The following is a 22,005-nucleotide window of genomic DNA, read 5'->3' as shown; positions in this document are numbered from 1 at the left end:
TAAATATTTTTCTGTTCTCTAATGGTATACTTTTTGGACAAAGGTGTTTGCATATCTTTATACCTATTAGATTTCAATATTGCATAAATTTTCTGATGATGAAGAAAGTTTTAAATCTGAATAAAGGCTTTGATACATTATATACATTTTTAAGATTTCTTTCTACTCTGAATTCTCCAGTATATCTCCAATATGAATTCTGAGGTGTTGAATAAGATGTGAACAAGTGTTACAGAATTTACCACACTTTGTACAATTCTAGGGTCTCTCCATCTCACATTGGTAAGGCTTTTCTCCAGTATAAATTCTCCAGTGTGTAATGATGTTTGAGCTTTGACTGAAAGCTTTGATTTGCATTTATAGGGTTTCTCACTGTTATGATATCTCTGGTGTCTATGAACGTTTGAGCAATATTTGAAGGCTTTGCCACATTCTTTACATTTGTATGGCTTCTCCCCAGGTGTCAGGTAAAATCTGTGATTTGGATAAAAGCTTTGCCATATTCTTGACATTTGTAGGGTTTTTCTCCAGTATGAATTCTCTGGAGCATAATGAAGTATGAATTTCAGTTGAAAGCTCTGCCACTTTCTTTGCATTTGTAGGGTTTCTCACTACTATGACATCTCTGGTCACTATAAAGGTTTGAGCAATATTTAGACTGTGCCCCATTCTTTACATTTATAAGGTCTGGGTTCAATATGAATTATCTGGTGTTGAATAATGTGTGAAAGTTGATTAAAATCTTTACCATATTCCTTATATTTGTGGGGTTTCTTTCCAGTGTGAATCCTCCAGCGTGGAGCAAGGGTTGAACAACACTTATGAGGTTTTGCCATATTCTTTACATTTATAGGGCTTCTATCCAGTATGAATACTCTGGCATCCAGTAAGATTTGTGATTTGTTCAAAAGTTTTGCCACATTATTTACATTTGTAGAGCTTTTCTCCTGTATGAATTCTCTGGTGTTGAGTAAGGGTTGAGCAATGCTTAAGTGCTTGGCCACATTTTTTATATATGTAAGGCTCCTCTACAGTATAAATTTTCGGGGGTGGAGTAAGGCTTGAGATTTGATTAAAAATTTTCTCATATTTTTACATTTGTATGTATTATTTTGAATATAAATACTAGAATGGATAAATTTTGAGCATTGAGAATCAACTTCCCAACATTTCTGACCTCTGTACAGATTTTTTTGTGAAGTGAATACACGGATGTTTTCTAAGATTTAAAACAAGGCTAAAGTTAGAGTTTCACTACTTTCATAACTTTTTTTTTTATATATACCGGTAATTAGGTTCACTATGACATGGTTTCTGAACTTCATTCCAACCCACACTTTCCCATTCTTTCCTTAATTGTAAATCGTGGAGGCCAAAATTTCCATATGGTCTGCATTTTTGGGTTGAATATTTTATGTCCTGTTCTGGTGAAAAGTCCTAGGTATGATGAAAAGAAATGGCCAAGAAGGTCAGATTTTTGTGTTTGTTCTCTACCATCACATTTCTATGTAAATTCTGCTGACTAGGGTGCAGGCTTCCCATTCCTCTTCAGAGAAATCAATGGCCACATCCTTGTATGTTAACTGTGCACTTCCTGGTTTTCAGGGAGCCCTGCATTCTCTCTCTGATTCTTCCAGCACCTGTGTAGCACAGAAACCTGGAACTCCAGAGCCTAGCAGAATGAGCCTAAAAATACATCCAAACAGTGGCAGACTCCAGAGAGTAACACTGTGCCATTTTTTTTTTTTTTAATAGTCTCATCACTTCTTCTGAGCTTTTGGGGGAAAATGGCAGGAAGAAGTTATTATCCCCAAGTAGAAAATACCATGTATGTTCAAAGGAGGTTTTCCTAGAGGGCAGAAAACAGGAAATATCTGTGGATGGCAGCATTGGAATACAGGTGTTCTGGCTTCATGAGTGAAATTACTTGCCAGGTTTAGTTGCTACAAGACATTGGCTCCCTGTTTTGGTATGGACTCATGGCAAGTTGCTGTTTGAGGGTCAGGGGGCCTGCTATCTCCCAAAGGATGTCCATGATGTCTACTAATGAAAAAAAATCACCAATATCTGGGTTTGGGTTTTTAATATCCAGACATATAAGTTGGGTTTTTGTTATTTGGAATCACGCAATATATGGTCTTGGATTTGTGTATGGGAATTAATGTAATACTTATAAGTGAAAATAAAACATTCAACAATCTTAAGTTAAAACACAAAAATAATAATAACAAAGAAACATACTAGCCTCAGAAAGAAAAAAATTCATTAATTCTGTGGAACAATATTGTGGCCTAATATATGTACACATGTAGTCTGAGAAAAATAGCAGGGAAATGAAAAAACCTGAAGAAATAAATGGCACATACATTCCAAACTTTACATAAAATACCAAACCACAGATTTAAAAAGATAAATGAACCCCAAGTAAGATAAGCAATAAAACCCACAAGGTAAATCATAACCAAGTTGAAACTCAATAATAAAGAGAACGTTCTAAAAGCAGAGAAAATACCATGAACAGAGGAACAACAAAATTGACTTATCAGTAATAATGCAAACTGACAATGATTATTACCTTTAATGTATCAGACAAAACCCTAAATTTTTATGTCCACAAAAAGTATCCTTTGAACACAGAGGCAAAATAAAAATTTCAGGAAAATAAAACCTGAGACGCTAAACCCAACCATAGGGCAAATGTTCTCACAGACTGATTTAAAGGAAGAAATTGCATTTTGTGGGGAAAAGGAAAGCAAGAGTGAACAATATGCCATCTTTAAGAAACACTGAATGTTAAAATAGATGAAAAGCATACGATAGAAAAAATATGATAATATCAATCATAAGAAAGGTGATGTAGCTACCTAAATTAGCATCAGACAAAGTTAATTTCAAGGCAAAATGATATTATAAGAAGGGGAATATTCCATAAGGTTAAAAAATATTCCATCAGTGAAAAAAAGCAATTGAAAATGAGTATATAACTAATCACAGAGTTTCAAATATGTGAAACAAAAACTGATAGACTGAAAAAGGCTGTAAACATTCATAATCATAGTAGCTGATTTCAATACTTCATCTCTCAATAAATCACAGAACAATTAGATAAAAAAGCAATAATGATACAGAATTCTTTTAACACTTCTAATGACCTTCACTTAATTGTTACTAATAGACACTATATTCAACGGTAATAGAACACAAATCTTTTAAAGAGTACATGAAACATTCATTGAGAAAGGCCATATGCTGGACAATTAAACAAGTCTTGACAAGTTTAAGAGGAATGAAATTAAGTAGAACATGTTTTTCAACCACAACAGAATTTGATAAGAAACCAATTTTGCAATAATGATGATAATAAAAGCGAATTGGAGGGGCTGGGATTGTGGCTCAGCGTAGAAAGCTTGCCTAGCAAGTGTGGGGCCCTGGGTTCGATCCTCAGCACCACATAAAAATAAATGAATGGAATAAAGGCATTGTGTCCAACTACAACTTAAAAAATAAACATTTTTTTTAAAAAAAGCAAATTGGAAATTTCACATAGTAAGTAATTAAACAGCACCTTTTTATATAACCAATGAATCACAAGGAAATAACAAAGAAAAATCAGAAAATATTCTGAAATAAATAATAGTGAAAATTCAATAAAACAATTTTGGGACATGCTGAAGCAGTGTTTTGGGAGAAATTTATATCATTTGCTGATATTAGACAAGGAAAAAAATTAAAACTAAATGAATTCAAAAAGAGCATTAACCAGTAATGTACATATTATGTAAATCATGATTGAGTAAATGCAGAAGGAGTTGTTCTAGAGTACCTGCATTATGTGAAAAGCAGGGACAAGTACTAACTTAATAAATTAGAAAGGATTAAAATTTTAATCTCTGTGTAACCAATGAGTAAAAAAAAAAGGGCATTAATATCTAATTAATAGGGGCTGGGGTTGTGGCTCAGTGGTAGAGTGCTTGCCTCGCACATGTGAGGTCCTGGGTTCGAACCTCAGCACCACATAAAAATAAACAAACAATAAAGGTTTTGTGTCCATCTATAACTAAAAAAAAAAATTAAAAATTAAAAAAATTAAAAATATATCTAATTAATAGGGTAAACTGGATGATAAACAATACTGAGTCAAATTAAGTTGAAAAAAAATAAGAGAAGGGGGAAAAAGAATAGAAAAGACAGACAAATTAGGAACATGGTAAATTAAAGCAAAATATGAGAATTACATTAAAATGAAATAACTACACTAAATAAACAAAGTTTTTCATACTAGGAAAAAAATCAAAGCACAAATATATGTTGTTTACAAAAATTCAGGTAAAATTTAAGGTTATGAAAGGCTGAAAGTAAAATATAAACTTTATAAACACCAACCTGAAAGCTGATATACCTGTACTAAATCAAAACATAAATTGTGAAGGCAAGAAGACACTTCCCAATAAGTTAGACTGACCAGAAAGATACAACAAATATGGGAGATACAAACTAAATAACAGACACAACTAAATAACACAATATTACAGAACTGTACAGAATCATCACATCCACAGTCAAAACAAGCATTTTAACATACCTTTTTTACATAAATGAAGGAACTAACAGAAAATGACAGCATTATTACTGCAATATGAACGTTAGAACTAATACTGTTGGCCTGAAATATCGAAATCTGCATAAAAAGACTTCAGAACATATATTCTTTTCAAATACATGTAGTATAAAATCTGATCAATGCTAGATTAAAATAGTAAAGAGTGAAAACATTTCAATAACCTAATTATAAGAGCACATTCTCAACACAGAGAATTGAGAAATGAGTAAGAACAAACTAGAATAATTTCATATATTTCTGGAAATCAAGAAAATTCCTTTTTTGTTGAGAGAGAGAGAGAAAATGAACTTTTTTTTTTTTTTTTTTTTTTGTAGATGGACACAACACAATGCCTTTATTTTTATGTGGTGTTGACAATTGAACCGGGGTCCTGCCCCTAGGCGAACGCTCTACTGCTGAGCCACAATTCCAGCCCCGAGAAAATTCCTTTTGAAAAGGGGAAATACTGGGGAATGATATTGACCAAATTATGTTGTTATATTGTATGCAGATCCCAATATGCAACAACAAAAAAAATCCACCATTATGTACAACAATATTACAACAATTTTTTTTAAAAAAGAGACTCAGAAAATTCCTTCCTAAATAACTCATTTATCAAACAGGAAGTAATAATAAAAATGAGAAGACATCTTAAATTGAGTTGTAATAAAAATATGACATATCAAAATTGCTAGTATAAAGACAAAACTGAACTTGGAGGGAATTTTCTGCATTATGTGAAAAGCAGAGACAAGTACTAACTTGATAAATTAGCAAGGATTCAAATTCTAATCTCTGCGTAACCAATGAGTACAGAAAAAATGTGCATAAGTATCTAAAGTTAGAAATATATATATGTTATATTGGGAAAAAATCATGCAAGCATCAGCTTAATAAATGGAAAAAGTGAAACAAATTAAAAGAAAATAGCACACAGAAAGATAAATAAAGAGTAGAAATTAATGAAAACATATACAACAATGGTGAACATATAAATTTTAATATATTTGTGTGTTCTTGATTTAATGTGATTAATGATATAATGGCAGCCCCCTGTTCCCACGAGGAGTGCACATATAAACAAAAATTTTGTGCAACTTAAAATTTCATCACCAATTTTCTAGAGTTAAGAAAAGTATGTATCTCTATAATCAAAGGGCTTAGTTTTGATGGGTTGGGTGAGGACAGGAGATATGGCCTTGGGTCAGTTTATGAAGTGGGGAATTAAAATGCAACACCATATGATGGTGAAACATATGAATATCTAATACTCAAAAAAAGGGAGACAAAAATGGTTGACTAAAGATTTGGTTAAAATCAATACCAGGGTTAAAAACTATATCTGAAATTGTTTACCACTAGCCTACTCCTCAACCTTCATGAGTTTGGTTTTACTATCTGAGGCACTGGAAACTCAATGAAGCTAGCAATAGAATCATTCTAAACCAGTATTTTCTTCCTTTAAATGATGGGCAAATGCAACCAGCAGTGGAAGAATAAATTCTCCAATCTAGTCTGTACAAAAATTCCAAAGAAAAACTTCTGTTGAAATTTGTAACATCATAAAATATAAGGAAATATATAAATTAATGAGTAAATTGAGCTATAAGAGATTAAAATATCAGAATTCTCAGGTATATTTGTATTTAATTGTATTTAATTAAATATTTATAAATAATATTTACATGTATTATACTTACATTTGTACTTGTTACATAAATTCTTTATATATAAATTTTATTAAATTATAATTTTTAAAAAATATATATTAATACATATACAAAATTATTCAAATCATTTAAAAAAAAAACTAAAAAGGACAAATTTAACAAAGGCCAAAGAGAACTTGTAGAAACAAAAACTTAACAAATGGATCAAGTAGAATAGTAGATACAACTGAAAATAATTACTTGGAGTGAAAAACAAGCCAAGGATTTTACCAGTTAAAGAGACAGACTATATGAATGAAAGGTTAAGAGAGGTGGAAGACAGAATAAGCTCAACTTTGGAATTCCAGAAGTAAAGAAAATCTACACCCTGTTATTTGGTTGCAAAATACCAAAGAAACAGAAGAGCCAAAATTAACAAAAAATAAGAACGTAAAAACAACAGAATGACTCCCCCCAAAAAAAGCTAGAATAAGGTTTAAATACAAAGATAAATTTTTCTATTAAGATATCTCCACTGAAAGACCAAATTGAGGATGTGCTATACTGTGGAAAGAATACACACTGAAGGGAGATGATATATTCAACAAAGAATGGAGATAAAAAAAATTAGATGAAAAGGTCTGTTTTCTGGAATAATAAATAACATAGAGGTATAAAAATACCTTATAAACAATGGGCTATGAATAACAATAGGAAAAATGAATTTTTTCTCCAAACAGAAAACAAATTTTCACTGAAGTTTCAACAGTAAGAATTTTTAATTCCAACACTAAAAGTCTGGTACTTTAAAATCCTAACATGGGCAAACAGAACAATGGGAAAGAAAAGTCCTAGAAATAGACCCATATATATCTGATCAGCAAATTTATGACAAAGGTGACATTGCAACAGAGTGAAGAAAACTTTTCAACAAATGATGCAGATTCCTGGGTTGCCATGAGAAGAAAACTTTTGACTCTTATGTCATACACACACCAAACCTCATACAAATTGTGTGAAAAGTAGGTCAGAAAACAAAACAAAACAATGTATTCTTGACTTCAGGGTAGGAAAAATTTTGTTAACAGGACACAAAAAATTACTAAAAGAATTTGATGAGTTGATGTGTTAATCAGCTTTTCACTGCTGTGATCAAATTATCTAACAAGAACAACTAAGTAGAGGAAAACACCATTTTTGCTCACAATTTCAGAGGTCTCAGTCCATAGTCAGTTGACTCCATTGTTCTGGGCCCAGGACTTGGCAGAGGAAAGATACTTAGCTTATGGTAGAAGCAGAGACAGAAAGGACAGAAAGAGGAAGGGGCACTAAGGAAGATGAATTGTTTCAGGGCATGCCTCTAGTGAGCCACCTTCTATAACCATGCCCCACCTGCTATGATACTACCCAGTTAGTCCATTTCAGCCCGGATATGCTGAATAGGTTACAGCTTTCATAACCATTTAACCTCTGAATATTCCTATATTAATACAAGAGCTTTGGGAGAATATCTCATATCCAAACCATAACTACATTAAGAATTGATGTTCATCAAAAGAACCTTTCAAGAATAAAATCCAGGGGCTGGGGATGTGGCTCAAACGATAGCGCCCTCGCCTGGCATGCGTTCGGCCCGGGTTCCATCCTCAGCACCACATACAAACAAAGATGTGTGTCTGCCGAAAACTAAAAAATAAATATTAAAAAAAAAAATTCTCTCTCTCTCTCTCTCTCTTTAAAAAAAAATAAATAAAAATAAAAAAGATATAAGATACTATAAGAAGATATTTCCAATACATACATCTTAAAAGTAACTTTTACCCAAAATATAACAAGGCCAGGCCCAGTAGTGTATGCCTGTAATCCCAGCGGTTCAGGAGGCTGAGGCAGGAGAATCGAAAGTTGAAAGCCAGTCTCAACAAAAACAAGGCTCTAAGCAACTCAGTGAGACCCTGTCTCTAAATAAAATACAAAATTGGAATGTGGATGTGGCTCAGTGGTTGAGTGCCCCTGAGTTCAATCGCCGGTACCAAACAAACAAAAACCCATAAAAACATAAAAAGACCACAGGTCAGTAAGACTGACAATCTTAAAGAAAATTGGGTAAAATACAGGTACCGACCAAAAGAAGCTACCAAAATAACCAAAGTTATTTTATATTCCACTAGTCATTGGGGGTGGGGTGGGGGATGGTTATTAAAACCAAGATGCATTAACCTATATATCCACTTGAATGTTAAAATGAAAGAGCCCAACAATACCAGATAACTAGTAACAAGAAGCAACCGGAACTCTGATTTACTGCAGTTAAGACATAAGACAAACACTCTGAAAATGTGTTTGGCAATATCTACTAATGCTGAATATATGCATACCCGAATATACCTAGCAATTATACTCTTAATACCCAACACAGATGCATGCAAACATTTACTAAAATACATGACAAGCAGAATTTTTTGTTTCTAAACTGGAAATAACTCAATTCTTACTGCTTTCTGAATTTAAGGCTGAATGGACAAAATACTGTATATTCATGCAATGTAATAATATATTACAATAGAGAAGAATTAAGTGTAAATGCTTGTAACAACATGAATGAATCTATCACAAGTATAAGGCTGACAAAAGATAAACAGTTTGAGGGAATATGAGAAGGAAGGATGGTTAACAGATGAGGGACTGGAAGAAGAAGAGAATGAAATGGGGCATAAGCAGGGGCACTGCAGAGGTACTTGTGTTTCTTCATGTGGGTAATAGCTACACTAGAATTTTCATTTTTGTAAACATTTATTGAGCTGTATACTTACATACTTTTCCAAGTATGGGTTAAAATTTAATAAAAAATTTTACTGAAAGGAGTCAGGGGAAAAATAATTAAAGAAAAAAAATTCCAATGTCTACTAGGCATAATTTCAATAAATACAAAAACATGATTAATACATTTTGACATTAATCAGAATTTTGTCAACGGCATGCCGTTCATATCTACAACAGGCATATTTGTATGCTACTACTTTCCCTTTTGCTCACCAGTGTCCTTCCACACAAGCATACTTCCATCCCTCAAACTAGATTTGTTTTTACCTCATAACATTTGCATCTGCTACTTCCTTGGCCTGATAAGCTCTTCGTCCCGAAGTTGGTGGTCCCCTATTATCACTTAAATTTACCAAATATCATCAGATTTTTTATTTCCTGAGAGAAACATTTGTTGGCCACAATATTTAATGTTGCATATACCCCATGTCTTACAACTGTATCACATTATTCTGCTTTATTTTCTTCACAATACTTGCAAAATTCTCAACCTACATTGTTTAATTTTATTGTCTGTCTTTCAGAACTTAAAAAGAAATTCAGTGGGGGTGCAGGGACCTTGTTTCTCCTGTGTCTGGAAAAACTGTAGTAGATATAAAATGCTTAGTAAATATTTGCCAAATAAAGAAATTTGGTAAAATATATGTGCAAAATTATGTAAAAGACAATCAATTAAGTAAAACAGTTCAATATTTTTTTCTTTTCCTTTTTGGTACCAGGAATTGGTACACAGGCGCTTAACCAACTGAGCACATCCTCAGCCCTTGTTATTTTTTATTTTGAGACAGAGTCTCACTAAGTTGCTCAGGCTTGCTAAACTGCTGAGGCTGGTTTTGAACTTGCAATCCTCCTGCCTCAGCCTCCCAAGCTGCTAGGATTACAGGTGAGTGTTACCACTCCTGGCTCATCCCATTTTTCTCTGAAATGAAGAGGTTTAAAACTATTAATCAGACATTTTTTTTATCAGATATCAGATAAATATCAGAAACTGCAATTGATTATACAATACTTTATGAAGCACTAGGCCTACCTATTTTGGGGTGCAATTGCATTTAACATAATAACATGAGAGGTAATTATAAAATTTAATTAATATGGTATATTTTTATTAAAATGTTTTAATATCTTCAACTCTGGAATTTCATTTCTTGGAATTTATTCTGAGAAAAAACTACATACTTATAGCTTTGACTTTAGGTATTTTTGAACCTAGCGAGGTCATAATAATTACCTAAATTTCTGAAAATATAGATTATTTACACGAACTGTTAAATATCTGTAATATAAAATAACTGGTTATTAAGATGTTAAAGATTAATAATAAGAAGGAAAGATCATAATATAAGTGAAAGGACAAGATGACTCGCTTAGCACATGTAAGGTCCTAGGTTCTATCCCTAGGTCCAATGTGTGCACACACACTCACGCCCGCACACACGCATACGTTTGAAATACAATTTTATTTTTTAACTATTATATATATGAAAATACCTGATAAATGCACATAAAACAGTGTTTATATCTGGATGCTTGTAATTAATGATGGGTTTTTAAGTTTTGACTTTTGTTATGAATTCTAGCTTTTCCACAATGTACATCCATTACTTTTATAAAACTAAGAATCAATCTTGTTCTTTTGTCCTCCATTATTTATTAAATGTTATCAGCTCATTAAAATAAAATTCATGTATATTATATCTCTGAAGAAAGACTGTAGATTCCTATATTGCTTTAAATACTTTATATAATGGAATGGTTTTGTTAAAAACAAACGAACAAAAAACCCCCAAAACTTTTGTAAAAAGAAAGATTGTAAAGAAGACTATTAAGTTGTTTCATATCTAGTCCATATTAACTTTCAACTCTTTTCTGAAAAGTAAAGAAATATTTTATATGATAACATTTAAACAAATTCAGAATGTATTTATATAAAAATTATTGATACAAATCAATGGTGTTGAGTGTCTATAACCCTCTAATTTAATATCTTCTTAGCTAAAGAAAAAAATAATATTATAAAATTATAAAGGAAAAATGCCTCAGTGGTAATATTAGTTAAGAATCAAATGTGTAAGGATTTTGTGACAATTTAAACATCAGATGTCTACTAATAAAATCATGCAAGGCTCATTAAAGGCTCAAAAATATCTTGATGCATTATTTCTAATGATAATTTATAGCACTTCAGACTGCTGAAGAAGTCGAAGTTTCTGATTAGTAGAACCTTATCACATACAACTGGCAATATTTTCTTTAAAAAACCTTAAAGCTTCTTGTTTATAATATAATTCACCTAATGCAATTGAGGTTTTTGAAATTTTATAATATATTGTAATAGCTGGACATAAATTCTGATTTCACGTTTCTTTAGATAATATTCCAGCAGAAAAATCTTACAATTGGCTGACAGATTCTGTTTCTTAAAAGAAATCTCTTTTAACTCAAATTTGTACAATATTTCAATAAAAGGTTTTATTGCAAATGATTTCATATTTAAGTTATTAGTCTATATATGTTGTATATCATGGTGTTTGGGGTCTACTTTTAAGAAACAATGTAGACAGGCTTAAAACTTTTAGCTAAAGAAATAACAAAAATTGAAAGTTGTCAAACTAAAAAGCTATTCATGTATCAATTTTAAAGAAAAGGAAATGTGCTTACATAATAGTGTTTAATGTCCATGTTCTATTATTAAAATGTGACAGAATGTACACACAGCGGGTTAATAAAAGAGGCATCCCATGAGTTACTTGAAAGCCAGGAAAATTAGACAAATGTAAATTAGAAAACAAATGTCCAATTCTTTTTGTAATTTCTTATCTGAAGTTCACAGGTTGTTTTTTTTTTCCCAAAAATATATTGCCAGATATTTTCCCATATATTAACACCTACTCATCTTTTAGAGTCATATGTCTTCTTGAGAACTTCATGACAGATCTGGATTTTCATTTCTTCCTGAATTGCACAGTCAAAATGTATATAAAAATAAAACTTCCTGAAACATTCTCAGAATTCCAGCGAGGAATTAAGTAATTTAAATATTTATTGCTACTGATGCAGATTTAGCATCAGCAGAAATCAACAAAAAATGTAAATAATAAATTCACTGGCTATCCTAAAAGATTATCTACTCAACTTAATCACAACTCTAAAGAGGTATGTTTATAATTTGCTAAAGATAAAAGCATGTAGTATCAAGTACATCAAATGAACCATTTGATCCATTATTTTCTTGGCTACATAGAACTCAATGGCTAACATTTTAATTTATGTTTATTACCTTAACAAAGTCTCTATCAGTCTTCTCTTTCCATTCTTCTCCAAATACAGTAGAAAAGGATCCTAAAGCTAAAATAATAAATAGTGCATTTAATAAAATGTAATAAAATTTTTATTTCTTAATATTATATAAGCTATCAAAAGTAGTAAAACTAAAAGTTTTAATATATCTTGTGCACTAGAAATTGTTTCATAGTAAATGACAGTAGTAATGATTACTAGTGGATTATAATGATAATCTTTTAAAATATAAATTTTCTTAAAATTATATAATCCCCCTCCAAAATGTGTCCCTACAAACTGAAAATACACAACTTGAACTGGGGATATAGCTCAGTGGTAAAGCACTCTCCTAGCATTCATGAGGTTATGGGTTCCATCCCAGACACTAAAAAAAAAAAAAAAAAAAAAAAAACAACCACAAAACTCATTTTCAAAACATAAACAGTGAAGAAAAGAAATGAAGATTACTGTAATACTGTGTGTTAGTTTCCATTTGTAGAGAAGAAAAATCTTAAGAAGTCAAAAAGATGCTATTGCTATTAGATTGCCAAATTGTCGTAATTAAAATTTTTCATATTAATTTCAGAAATAATTGTGTAATTCCAATTTCAAAAATATAGAGCAGGAAATTCTTTGTAAATAACTCTATAAATGAAACCTCCGTTCAGGAAAATTCTCCAAAGAGAATTATTTTTGAAATGTAAAACAGTTTTAAGTATAGAGTATCTTCATAAAGTCCCCACGTACTGTGGAACGCTACACGTTTTATGCTGTTGGAATGACAGAAACATCCCCTAAAAAGAATTTGCAAAATTATTAGTGTTTTAGATTGCTACAATGCATGATTATTTAGTCTTTTAGAAAACTTAAAAAAAATACAACTCCAAATTCAAGAAGATAAACAGTCTGAAAACTGTCATGCCTTAGCGAACCAAAATTGATAAGATTACTTCTAGCCTATACAGAATTGATTATTCACATGTAGTTGTAGTCAATGACCAAAATAGAAAGACTTCATTAAAATTACTGATTTGAGAGTATATATTTTCTGAAAGCTTCATTTGGAGGGGGTGGGGGGATGGTCGGTACCGAGGATTGAACTCAGGGGCACTCAACCACTGAACCACCTCCCCAGCCCAATTTTATATTTTATTTAGAGACAGGGTCTCACTGAGTTGCTTAGCGCCTTGCTGTTGATAAGGCTGGCTTTGAAGTAGAAACCCTACTGCCTCAGTCTCCAGAGCCACTGGGATTACAGGCATACTCCATTGCGCATGGCGTGAAAGGTTCATGTAAAATTTTCTAAGACATGTGAAACAATTTCCAATTCCACTCTATATCAAATGTTGAAGTTATATTTGAAAGATCAAAATAATATTATCAGTAATCAAACATTTTGAAAGTGAGATAAAAATCAAACAAATTTAGATCTTCAAAGCCATAAGAGAAACTGAGAAGTAATCATGATCTTTGCTTCTCCCCTGGGTAACCAAGATAGTTTCAGGTAGGGTAAAAAAACAATTTTATTTTTGCTTAAGTTAAAAATTTTTCATATAATATAAGTACAGGGTAAATTTCAAAGAATCCTACTTAGAGATCCCAAATAAAATTATGTTTGAAAGTACACTACTTGAACCTAATCAAATATCAGAAAAATGAATTCATGTGCAAAAATGTTGCTATTTGAAGATAAAAACGAAAAACAGGAACCATTAAAATGCTACCACAAGTTCTCTCACAGACTATGTCTACTGTGCTATGTATATAGCTTTCTATAAGATAAAAAATAATTTCTTCTAGATTTTAATTTTATCTGAATTTTCTAAGAACCAATCTCAACTCAGGAAACCCATATATTACTCCAAGCAAAAACTGGGTTTTTACATCAAAAGCTATAATGAGATTAATTTACTATTCAAACTTTTAAGATTTAAAAACCCAAAATATTCATCTTAAATAATGTATTTTTAAGTAATAAGAATAAGGAATGCTATTATATTGACAAAGTATTTTTCTAGTTAAAATCTTAAAAAAAAAAAAAATCCTTAACATCTCTACAGAATAATAACTTAATACATTCAGCTTAAAACTTACTGTCATCAAACACCCCAGCATTAGCAAGTAATAAAGTGATGATTTTAGGGTCTTTTTCAAGTTGCATGACGTGCTTGCTTTCATTGGATAGGAGAGTGCATACATTAATAGCAAAGTCCACTTCATTTGGGAGTCCAGATAACAGTGAAAGCACCAATTTATTATAATCATTTGGCGAATTAAAGTCCATAGATAGCCCATAACTTTGCCGCAGATAATCTAACAAAGAAAAGAAAAAAAAAAGAAAACACCTTAAGTATAGTGAGGATTACGGTTAGTATCTTCTGAAGCGGGACAGAGCTTTCTCTCCCTCCCTCTTTTTTTCCTTAATAACATGAAAACTGATTAGAAGTTTAAAGTATTCAACTTTCTGAACTTAGGTTTGCAAATTACAAAAACTACAGTCTTGAAAAAGTATAAAACACAAAAATGTACTTATCACCTTCTTGGACATCATGGTCAAAGTAGTATTGTATGATTAATTTATATAACCTATACTTTTACTCTTGTAGTTATATTTGAAATTTATGTTTATTTCAAAGAACCATTCTAATTTACTGAGATATAGTTAACAATTGTAAAAGTCATCCTTTTCAGTTTTAGAATTCTGTGAGTTTTGGCAAATACATAGTCTTTTAATTGCAACCATAGTTAAAATATAAAGCACTTCTATCACTAAAAAATTATTATATTATGCTCCTTTGCAGTCAGTCCCACTGTTTATTCCAATGTACTCCTGATCCTATATTCTGTGTGATTTTATTTTATTTCAAATGCTAAATAAATGAAATCATACAACATGTCATCTTTTATGTCTGGTTTATTTCATTTAGCAAAATGGTTTGAGATCATGTCTATGATGATGCATGAATCAGTTACACATTTTTTTAAACATAGTTTGCTTATCAATTTCATATTTCAGTACATTTGAGTTGTTTCTGGATTTTAGCACCTAAAAATACAGTTGCTGTATACATGTACATACAGATTTCATTCCTATTGGAAAAATACCATAAGTGGTATGGCTGAGTTATACAAAAAATGTATGCTTAACCTTCTAAGAAACAGAAATTGTTTACAAAGTGGCTTACATTTTGCATTTCCACCAGCAATGTATAGAGAGTTCTCCTTGCTTCCTTTTCTTGCTAGCATGTAATATTGTAGGTTTTAAATATTTTGAATACACATCATTTATCTAATATTTGTTTTATAAATATTTTCTCTCAGAGGAAAGATTCATTTTCTTAAGAGAAATTTTAATTTTGATGAAAGTGAACTTAAAAATTTTTACTTTCATGGTTCATTTTTTTTTTTAATCCTAAGAAATTCATGCCTGACACAATGTAACTAAGATTTGCCTAAAACACTCACTTACACTAACTTAAATGGGGCAGCTTAGGCTTTGGCAGCTATGTCCTAAGACAAACACACTATGTATATTTTACAAAGAAAGCCATAACTAGTACAAAGAAGCAAAGAAACAAAAGTTGGAAAACTTCCATACGAAACATTTCAGAAATATCTGATTTTGAAGATTTTTTTTTTAAAAAACCCACACTCTAAATAAGATGAAAATAAAAATGTTGTTGTAATATGCTATATAGAAAATGACAGACAAAGAATTTCTTCATTTCCTAACACAGACATGTAAAAACCTCTTCAGTTCTAAAATATTCTAGAATGCCTCTAATAACATAATGAAGAAGTGTCATGACAGTTACAAATGACTATGACACAGATCCTTTCAATATTTAAGGTTGGAAAATAAGAACATATTCTTTATTTTTATGATCTTGATAAATGAAATTTCAATAACATATGGAGAAAAAGTAACAAAACGAACATAGGAGCAGATTTCAATTTCCATATTATAACCGGTGATTGATAATGAGAAGACAAGTCTTAGCAATAATCTTTAAATTTCACATAGCTTTCATGAAAATCTCTTGTATAAAAATAAAGTTGCAACTCATATTCAATGTCTGTGATAGTCCCAAAGTTTGAATATGATCTTAGAATTGCTCTATTTACTACCAATGACTGATAATCAATACATCTTTACCTGAGTGACTTTGCTAAACATAAAATACACACACACACACACACACACACACACACACCATCCTTTAATTATATTAGGCTTGGCAAAGATTCTTAAGACAATGTACAAAAAATATTTATAAGATTTAGCTGGATGCAATGGCATGCACCTGTATTCCTAGCTACTGGGAAGTCTGAGGCTGGATCATCACCTGAGCCCAGGAGTTCAAGGTTCATAGCAAGACTGGATCTCAAATTAAAAAAAGAAAGAGAGAAAGATTTTGAGATCCCTTTCCATTCCCCAAGGAGATATGATCAAACTACTATAATTTTAAATTCAGAATGGGACTGGAAGTTTATTTTCAACATTCTTGATTTAAAGTTTATAAAAATGGATCATTGCTCACAAGCCTAATTTGCGGAAATCACTTCTCTTTATGTTCAGCTTAGAGGAAAGGAGAAGGGTTGCTCAGTGCTGTTTATATCCATTGCAGGAACTCTACAATACGTTCTATTGATACTGGCAGTGACTACTGTAGTCCAAACATCTGCTAGAATATCAAACATTTAAAGAAAAATATTTACCCAAAAACAACTAGTAAGAAATTTAAAACTTCCTATATTAAACTTTTCCAAATTTAATACCAAGTATGCAAAAGGACAGGGTGCTTGGCTGCCTTTTAAAAATATGATACAGTTGGATTACATGATTACTACAATCCTGACAAACTCTAAAATTCTAGAATACCATAAATTTCAATGAGTTGTCATTTGTCAATTTTGTCTTTCACAATTTTTCTATAATAACATTGCAAATTTCTATAATGATATAACCAAAAAAATTTGTTTGTGTGTTGCTAGGAATCCAACCCAGGGCCTCATGCAAGCTAGGAAAGTGTTCTATTACTGAGCTATATCTCCAGTGCTAAACATTTTTCTTAAACATGCTTTTTTTGTTTTTTTGTTCTGGGGATTAAACACAGGGACTAAAGGTGCTATCACTAAGCTACATCCCTAGTCCCTTTATATTTCAGACAGTTTTGCTAAGTTGCCCAGGCTGGACACAAACTTTCTTTCCTTTTTTTGGGGGGTGGTGGGTGGGAGTGGGACTGGGGATTGAACTCGGGGGCACTCAACCACTGAGTCACATCTACAGCCCTGTTTTGTATTTTATTTAGAAACAGGGTCTCACTGAGTTGCTTAGTGCCTTGCGCTTTGAACTCAGAATCCTCCTGCCTCAGCCTACCAAGCCGCTGGGATTACAGGCATGCGCTACAGTGCCCAGCTAGTCTCAAACTTTCAATCCCCCTGTTTCAGCCGCCAGAGTTGCTGGATTATAAGCATGTACCACTGCACCTGGTTCTAAATGCCCTAGGTAACTCCATTTATGTGATTATTTAGAATATACACACCACATACATATACAAAGAAAATCTATAAAATTTGCTCTGTTTTCCTTAATGATACTTGAAAACAATCATTAGTGAAAAATATATACTGATAATCATGAAATCTGTAGAACACCATAATGATGCTGTGGCATTTTTGAGAAAAACAAAATTAAATTCATAAATATGATTATTAAATACCACCTCTTTTAAGTTTGAATTTGATATTCTATAATTTTTATGATTCCCAGTGTTTTCCTCTATGAATCCTTAGCCCTGATTTTATCAAACACAATACATATGTTATGCAATTGTTCAGATTTTTCTTTAAAACAACAAAGACATATCAAAGCATTTAAAAAAGAAGTTGTTAAAATTACAGAACTTGTACATAAATGTGTTTCATCATGAGCTTCTGCAATACCAAAAATATTTTATATATATCTTAAAGTAAATCAGTTTTAATTAGGGGAGGGGAGGCAGAAAACAGATCCAGTAAAGAAAAAAAAAAAGTTTTTAAATAAGACCAAATGGAGAAAAGGGTTGGTTTAAAACACTATAGATAGTAGCAGACACCAAACTCAATTTAAGCTACAAAGATGAACAGCAATACTGTTACTGTAATATAAAATATCACATAGTAATAAATAATCTTAAAGGTCATTAGTACAATGTCTCTTTCAATGCTGGAATACCCTCTATAATACCCTTGAATCAGCAGTCATTGGATCTTTTAGGAACAAAGAACATATCACATAACAAATCACCTCATTCTATCACTTGTAACTATGAGCAAGATTGTCTATGTGGTGACTTAAAATGTTCTCCTTTAACCTTGGTTCTTTCAGTAATAACTACTAATTAAAAACAAAGCGATGTTGGTTTGCACTTCCTGCTCCTACCTCATTTCAATTATTTAAAAAAGCATCAGATGAAGACTCTTCTAATGAAAATCAGAGATTTTAAGAGACTTGATTTCTTTAGTCATTACTGACTGTGTAAGAATATGGAGTCAAACTCAATATGAAAGAAACTTTGAAAACAAGACAATGTAAAAATAAAACAAAAGAGATGATGATACCGACACAAATGAGACAGCTTAAATAGATAGCTATAAAGACTGCCATCAGTACCAATGAATAATAACTATTTAGAATAACTACAATTCTGTAAAGAATATAACTTTGAAAAAGAAATAGCTTCTGTTTTTTTTTTTTTTTTAGGCCAAATGCTGTTGACAAAGAAACAGATGCATCTTATCTCCCTGAATCTTTCTTCCTAGTCATCATCATCAGTCCTAATCCCCAGATCCATTAAAAATGGGAACCCCCTCCAACAGTATTCAGAAATATTTATCAGACTCTAGAACTGCTTATTTCCAATTTGAGTTCAGCTCTTTTTAACTACAGATTTTTCTATAAATGGTACAAGGTGACTTAAGTAAAATATTATTCCTGATATCATGGCAGGAAAGTAACAGAATAACTGGAAACATTTCTGAGAATTTGAGTGTTGGGAATTACTGAATTGTAGAAAATCTAGTAGACCCTATATGAAAATTCTTGGCTTCCCTAATCTTAAATGGACCTTCCACATCTTGTTTTAGTTCAGTATAAACTGATGACCAACCAATAAGAAATAAAAATGTTTACAATAAGGAAGAAACTTTACTTGAAAGTGTAAGTGATTTTTTAACTTTTAAAAATTCCTGCAACTAAAATTCTTGAAGAACCTTTGAGAAAGGGCCCTGATAATAACTAGATAAGATTCTTTGAAAGGTGTAATACTTCAACACCTAGTGTTTCCAAGTGAAAAGTAATGGTCTAACTCATTGAATAATGTCTATTTTCCTAGTTCAAAGCTGTGGAACTATGCCCTTTTAATTTCTAGTGATATTTACCTGACACACTGTGTTGCTGGTAATTGTAGGAAGATGGAATTGCACCAATAGGAAGCTGTGGCTTTGGATTGCCTGGTGGTACCTCATCATCATCCTCCCCAAAATGATGAACTTTCTCGTACTTTTCTAGATAACTGGAATAGAAAAACAGCACAGCAAAGATTTAAAAACAGATTTGTGTCTTTTTAAAACTCCTACCATATATATCTGTTTACCTTTTCTGGGTGTCCAAAACTAGTAATAATAAAGTACCACAAATTTCTTATATTAGTGGAACAGTAACCTCAGTTTATCAGTAATAATTGCAGATAAACTCAATGCAATTCTTATAGTTTTTGCTTTCAGAAGAGCAGACCACTATTCAATTAAAATTATAAAAGTAAGTAGAGATTATCAAAGAACAACTATTTATGGATGAATAGCACTACAGTTGTTTGTTTTAAGTTATTTTTGGTCACTGTAAAAACCAAGTGAAAATTAAAAGATTCCCTAATTCTAGACTATCCAATATCACTTACCAGAGATAACCACAAGTTCATATACAACTGTCAACATATTTTCTGTGAATATTTTCACGTTATATATTTTAGAGATTCAAGTATGTCCATACATACTGTACTACTTCATTCTTTTTAATAGCTATATAGTATTTTATTCTACTAATACACTTATCTTCAGTTTCGTATAAATCGCATGCAATAAGCTTAATCTGCTCATTTAAAATGAATATTTTCTCTTCATAGACACCGGATATGATAGGATGGCGTGGACAAATCACCACCAAAAAGTAATGTTCCTAAGAAATTCTGACCAATTTAAAAGATAGTTCTTACATCCTCTACTATATCATCATTACTGGATATGACCAATCCTAATACTAATTAGAATTAAATTTTCAAATTCATAATCTAAATTGTCACTACCAGTTCAAAATAATATTCCCAAATAAGATTTTAAAATGAGGACACAATTAGTCAAACCATGTCAAGCACAACATTGTATTCTAAGATACCTGCTACTATAGTTCACAAGTAAGAAGTTAAACTGATTTATATACTGACTTAAATTTACCATAGAAAAATTCTATGTGTGATTATTTTAAAGATCAATCATTCTACCATTTGTGATCCAGACAGATGCTAAGTTCATTGGCAAATTTTTTAAAAGCCCTACAGTTACCCACCCTTTGCTGTTGGGGAGACAGGTAATAGGGGAAAGAATGTCAATGGACATACGAAGAAATACTATCTTGTTTTTATAATCAGAACTTAGTTTTTAAGGCAGAAGGAATGAAAGCTATAATTTTATACAAATAAAAAAACTAATGACTTGGAAAATCATAACTACTACTCATTTTTCCTTCCCAGTTTTTAAAAGCAAAATAATTTATATTCTCAAATCTGAAAAGGAATTAAACTGTCCCTTCCCATTTCTTCCCAGTCCATTCTTTCCTTGTTTTCCATGTAAGCTCAATTGGATCAGAGAACTCTATCCCAGCAGGCAGCTTGCTTATAGCTAACAATTGCAACCCTGTTCTTCACTACTACAGAGTGGCAGCGTAACACCGCCAAGACATATGAACAAATAGAACCCCTGAGAATTCACTCAGAAAGGGATGCACCTGCACATGTTTCTATCTGATCCAGAGGCTGTCCCCAACAGAGGTTACAATTAAAAACAAACAAACAAACAAAAAAGAAAAAAAAAGACAAAAGAGGGGCAGTTTATATTTAGTATAAACCAACAACGAACTTAAATGGGTAAATGAATAAAGTCTTTTAAAAATTATTATTAGGGAAGATATTATAGAAAGAAGGGTATGTATAAATTCAGACATAAAAGCAAACTGGAAAATAGCTGCTCAAAAATTATGTAACTTTTTTTTCCTGAAATTATAAGATAATTTCACATGAAATCACTTGGTCATATTGAGTATATTCTAGATGGTATGGTCTTTTAGAATTGACAACTCATGGAGGAATGGTTAAACACAGACTAAAGATAAATAATGTTTATGAAATAAGAGATTTCAAAATTTTTAAATCAAAATCTTACAACTAAATAGTGTGTTTAAGATGCTTTTTCAAAAAAAAGACACTCTTTGCAAACTTCTTGTTCATGAATGCAAAAACCAGATTTAAAATTTTTATGTTTTTTATTACAGTAAGAAGAAAAAACACCATTACTAGTAAATACTAATAAACTTTTCTTTCCTCCTAGAATACCCAA

At 31.5% G+C, this 22,005-nt stretch overlaps 1 protein-coding gene across 1 annotated transcript in view; it reads right to left on the bottom strand.

Annotated features, from left to right (window-relative positions):
- The window catches only part of Arid2 (AT-rich interaction domain 2), a 177,320-nt gene that overhangs the window by 55,817 nt on the left and 99,498 nt on the right, over positions 1-22,005 (bottom strand). Inside the window, exons 2-4 of the mRNA XM_048802581.1 lie at positions 19,777-19,910; positions 14,449-14,667; positions 12,353-12,420 (exon numbers count right to left, since the gene is read on the bottom strand). Of these exons, the coding sequence (XP_048658538.1) occupies positions 12,353-12,420; positions 14,449-14,638 (258 nt within the window). The 5' untranslated portion in view covers positions 14,639-14,667; positions 19,777-19,910. The remainder of the gene's footprint in view (positions 1-12,352; positions 12,421-14,448; positions 14,668-19,776; positions 19,911-22,005) is intronic.

This window comes from Marmota marmota, unplaced genomic scaffold, assembly GCF_001458135.2.
Source record: "Marmota marmota marmota unplaced genomic scaffold, marMar, whole genome shotgun sequence".
In the NCBI taxonomy this organism is placed as follows: domain Eukaryota; kingdom Metazoa; phylum Chordata; class Mammalia; order Rodentia; family Sciuridae; genus Marmota; species Marmota marmota.
This window is presented reverse-complemented; position numbering and strand designations above follow the sequence as displayed.